This window comes from Echinococcus granulosus (assembly GCF_000524195.1).
Source record: "Echinococcus granulosus chromosome Unknown EG_S00048, whole genome shotgun sequence".
NCBI classification, from domain to species: Eukaryota; Metazoa; Platyhelminthes; class Cestoda; order Cyclophyllidea; family Taeniidae; genus Echinococcus; species Echinococcus granulosus.
Genome location: NW_020170428.1, coordinates 495,044 through 499,896, shown reverse-complemented (window position 1 = coordinate 499,896; position 4,853 = coordinate 495,044). Strand labels below are relative to the sequence as shown.

Genomic DNA, 4,853 nt, shown 5'->3' with positions numbered 1-4,853 from the left:
GGGGATAGTCGTTGCAGTCCACCACAGGGCAACAAGGCTGTGGTGACTGCCTTCACGTAAATTGACTCGAAAATTGGTTGTATATGCCACTGGTTGCCGATAAGAGCGCCCCTGGATCTGCATTACCTTAGAGTAGGGGTACGAGTTATCACTTGAAGTTTATTACTTTTTAAGTATCTGGAGTAAAGGATTATATAGACGATCAGCCACTCAGGTAGTTTAAATGTGGTTAGCTGATTTGGATTGACTGTGCATTCCTAGTTTTATCGCCCTCCTCCTTTCTTACAGTATGATCTACCTAAAGGACTGGATCGTACCACACTTGGAGGGCTGGACGCTTCAACAAACCCTTATGGCTCGAAGACTTTTTTACGTTGACTATTCTATCATGCGTGGTCTCCACTGCCGGCAAGGCAGAATGATGGCAGCTCCGTTGTGTCTCTTCTTTTACACCGAGAAACGTCAACTTCAACCTCTGGCAATTCATTTAGATCCTCTCTCTGGAAATGATCAGTTGGTGGGTTTTGTAACGACCTAAATTATGCTTGAGTGAGTGTACTGGGATTAGAAGACAAATTTGTTAGATGAGATGACAAGGCCGCTGATGATAACAGCACAGAGGTCGAACCCGCTACACAGTCTTCCTCCCCGCCTGTTTTTAGCGTTTTCTTTGGTGCTTGTAACCACTTTTCCGCCTCATCCATCATAGCGTAATCGGCTGTTCAAAACCTATCCGCGTGCCAGAAATGAGGGAGTGCTAATCTTCATTCTGTTACATGTTAGAATATCTTATATTTAAGTCTCTGTTTCAGCTCTTCCGCTGCACTGATCCTGCTGAGGAGTGGCTCCAAGCTAAACTATGGTTTAACCTTGCCGACTCCTGTCACCACATGGTCGTCGGTCGCCTCCTCACTCACCTCATTCTCGAGGGTGTTTATGTCTCCTTGCGTCGAAATCTCGCTCAATCCCATCCCGTCTATCAACTTCTGGCTCCACACTTCCGAAGCTTCCTCGCGGTAAATCAAAAGTTGAAAGAATGGATGCTGGATCGGGGCTGGATTGCGCGGAACATCCAGCTTACACGGAAGGGCATTAAGCAATTACTTCGAAGGGGCTTCAAACAATGGCGATTTGATATTCAAGCTAATGTCTATGCTGAATTGGAGTCTCGAGGGGTGGGTTGGTGCCTATAGCGGTGATGTGTTCGTAGGTGTACGACAGAAAGGCTCTTGGCAATTATCCATATCGTGAGGATGCATTTGTGGTGCATGCAGTGATGGAGAAATATGTGATGCGATTTCTACGGGTGTTCTACGGTAAGTAGAGATGGTTACCTTTACCCGCCTTATAGCACAAGGACCTGTCGCCCTCTTGGAAGATGCCGAACTGCAAACATGGCGGAATGAGATGGCAGATCCGATGGAAGAGGCTGGACTTGGACTGGAGGGCATTCCACTCGGGAAGGCTCGGGTAAGACGGGTTTTTAGTTGTCATTTTCCAAAGCAATATATTATGTGGCGTTTGATTTAATTGTTTGTCTGTACTCTTCGACTCCTTAAAAATTCATAATACGCCTCCCTAAGCTTCATAAAGCCTCCCTCCCTTTATAGATACGCAATGGAGTAGTTTACCCCATCACTAACATAGCCGGTATCTCATCCCACTCCAACGCCAGCTCTCTAAGTGTTGCTTCTAGCGGAAGCAGTGGTGAATGCGTTTTCGGATTGATAACGCTGGAAGAAACCAAATCCCTCCTTATGGGCATTCTCCATCTCCTCGTAATTGTCTCGGGCTCGGTTCTGCGCCTCCCAATGTTCGACGAATACGGTTTCGTGGCCCACTATCCCCTCAGCCTATTCGGTAGTTTCCCACTTCGAGAAGGTGCGCTATCTTATCTAGGGTTTAGACACACGAGACTTAATTTAATCTGATACCACGCGCAGCAGTTTGTGACAAGTCTACTCCATTGCTACCCGTAATAGTCGGTGCATATTTTGTGGACCGGTTCAGTCTTGTTCAGGCATCGCTAGTCCAGTTGGTTGACAGCAGTGGTGATGCGTCCTCGCTTTTAAAACCGTGTACTAGTTAACGAAGTTTCTTGCGAATCAGGGTGCAAAGTGCGGACCCCTGACGTCTAATCCTATAGTGATGGGATGTTTGGTGATAATCCCGACCAACGTCAGTAATTCCTGCAAGCATTCGGTATGTAAAGCCTCCTCCTGATTCCGTACTTCAGATCGACATACAGTAATTCGACTACAGAGTTGTACAATAAACAATTTTTTTGTGGAAACAGTAAATCCACCACAATTACTCAAGAACAATCGCAATTCAGAGAAGTTCATCTCGAAATGGTTTCGTTGCTTTGTGGGTCGAACAAATGTTGCAGGTCGATGTATGGATAGGCAATTCAATGTGTAATTTCATGCTTCCATTTGAAGTGGACACCTCTCTCTTTTAGACGAAGAAGAAGTGAAGAGGAGCACTTTAGAGAGCTGGAGTGGTCTGCATTCCCTCTCCGCCTACGACAAAACTGTTGCCGCGTTACCAAATCGTCGAATGACTGTGGAAATGGTCCTCTATACCCGAGTGGCCAGTAGAATTCAACTTTCTAACCTAGGTCATTATGACATCAACTTCATTGTAGACAAACGAGCGCTAGCTGTCCTAGAAGAGTAAGTTTCACACTTCTTTGTTTTAAAGACTAATCTCTTTCAGATTTCAGGCTGAGCTTAAAGCAGCGAGTGAACAGATTGCAACAAACAATCGACTGCGTGATTTGCATCACAAATACTTGGCTCTGGATCCTGCTGTTATGCCGAACTATCCGGGCATATGATATGTGCACACCTTCCACGCGCTCTCCGGAATGCATTTTTTGTTGTTTTTTTGGCTGTATCTGTATATTGGATAATTTTTCATTTACTGAACCCCCAGCCGCCTTTTTGCTGCAATCTTGTTATTGGTATTCCGAAATACATGTTTATTTTTTTTGTTATTTGATACACCGCTCACTTGGCTTGTCTCTTCTCTCTACATCCTAATATGGTGGCTTTTTCTTTTAATTCTAAGATTCCGAGACGTTGAGGAGGCTCATTCTCACCATGACATCGATACTCCTTTCGACAGCTCGGAAATTTTCGGTGGAACGGTTGGAACCCCTTTTTAGGTAGGTTGTACTGTGAACACTTTGATAAAAGGTGCCAAAACGTTGGGTGCTTACGGGCCTGTTCCAGTCTAGAAGGAGGCCCTTGGCACAATTTTGTGTTATAAAGGCTAACGGGGCTTGCTGAATATGCCACAGGAATCAACCACTGGATTGTGCGTGGACATGTGCATCGAGAATCTTTTCCAGCTTTGGAAGTTAGATCGGGCGGCCAGCAAACTTGAACCACGCAATTCAAGCTAAACTCACATTTAATGGTATAAGAAATCAAAAATATGTTAAAAAATGGTAGAAAGCTCAATGTGGGTCACCGTGTTGATAGATTGGCATACCGAAGCCTCATAATGCATGCATACGTGCGATTGCATACATTTTGGAGTTGCCTGTGTGTGAGAGAAGCTAGAGTTACTGCGTACTAAATGCCAAAAACAATACTCGTCTTTTTTGTCGCATACCCTGGGAACTCCTTTCTAGCACCCCTAGTGATTGGAATACTGGTGGATTGTCTGTACCGTCTCCTTGAAAGTAGATGTATTTTGCAGCCTTAGTTTTCGTCGGCATTACTTTTTTGACTAGAGGCATAGCCGTGGGACGACACCGGAACTCACCACATCTAGCACTGTTGGCACATCTCGCAGATTCCAACGTGGTTTATTGTTTTTATTGAAAAGGCAAAATTATACGAAGGCTCCCTTGGAAACATCATGGAAAGCAGCATATTTTTCACAAGGAGTAAAAGGTATTGAGACATATCTCACCAAACTGTCACCAACGTAGCGGTCGAGTTACGCCTGAAGACGTGAATGCACAAGTTGGATGAGGTCGAAAAGTAACCTCCTCTCCTCCCGTTCCAGTTTCACCTCCGTGATGACACTACCCGTACGTGGCGTTCAACGCCAAGAGGCAAAGCGCTACTGGGCCGAGGACGGCACCTTTGATCCACCCGTACAGGTTGTCATTGATCGGTTCAAGCGTCTGCGTTGGGGCGCCTACATTCATCCACGGGCTGGACGCAGAAAGCATCTTTATAGGTTTGTTAATTTCCTCCCTTTTTTCTCAAATCCTGTGTTTTAAGGTTTGACGATGTCAGAAAGCTGGGATAATGAGAGCTGTTGATTTAATTTTACCCTTTGTTTGTCACCCTTTTACCAGTCCTTCTATGGATGGTTTAAACTAGTTCCATTGTGGATTGAATTGGAGGCATTTTCCAAAAGTTGATATGATTTAAAGACTTCTGCTCCGAGTCTCTCCACATTCCTCTATCGATAAGGAATGCCTTCCTTCTATGGCTTTCTAGTATGGTGTAATGGCCGGCGAACTCTAAAATTTTGCTCTTGTGGAGGGGATTCGCATATCATTGTTCTGTAGTAACAGTCGGGTTGTCCGTGGAGGCGTTGCGAGGTCCGTAGATCTGAAAGTACCTGTCATTAGTGATCTGTAGATCTGCTTTGACCTAAGCCTTCTTTAAAGAATCAGTGAATGTAGTACTGTTGCAACACAGTAGTGGATTAAAACCGGTCACCCGTCCAGACTTCAGGGCGACTCGTACCCCTACTCTAAGGTAATGCAGATCCAGGGGCGCTCTTATCGGCAACCAGTGGCATATACAACCAATTTTCGAGTCAATTTACGTGAAGGCAGTCACCACAGCCTTGTTGCCCTGTGGTGGACTGCAACAACTACCCCC

The 4,853-nt window shown here is 45.3% G+C and overlaps 2 protein-coding genes across 2 annotated transcripts; both read left to right on the top strand. All coding sequences in view use genetic code 11, as the record gives it.

The window, feature by feature from the left end:
• Positions 1 to 289: 289 nt before the first annotated feature.
• EGR_05964 (Arachidonate 12-lipoxygenase) lies at positions 290 to 2,839 on the top strand (the record flags this gene model as incomplete). Its single annotated transcript, XM_024495213.1, has 7 exons — positions 290 to 517; positions 813 to 1,175; positions 1,211 to 1,316; positions 1,352 to 1,470; positions 1,611 to 1,881; positions 2,462 to 2,675; positions 2,719 to 2,839. 7 exons carry the CDS (start codon positions 290 to 292, stop codon positions 2,837 to 2,839), a joined length of 1,422 nt encoding a protein of 473 aa, XP_024350432.1.
• Positions 2,840 to 3,104: 265 nt separating this feature from the next.
• On the top strand, positions 3,105 to 4,607 carry EGR_05963 (39S ribosomal protein L35; the record flags this gene model as incomplete). The annotated part of the gene is made up of 3 exons (XM_024495212.1): positions 3,105 to 3,169; positions 4,021 to 4,197; positions 4,535 to 4,607. 3 exons carry the CDS (start codon positions 3,105 to 3,107, stop codon positions 4,605 to 4,607), a joined length of 315 nt encoding a protein of 104 aa, XP_024350431.1.
• Positions 4,608 to 4,853: the final 246 nt, after the last annotated feature.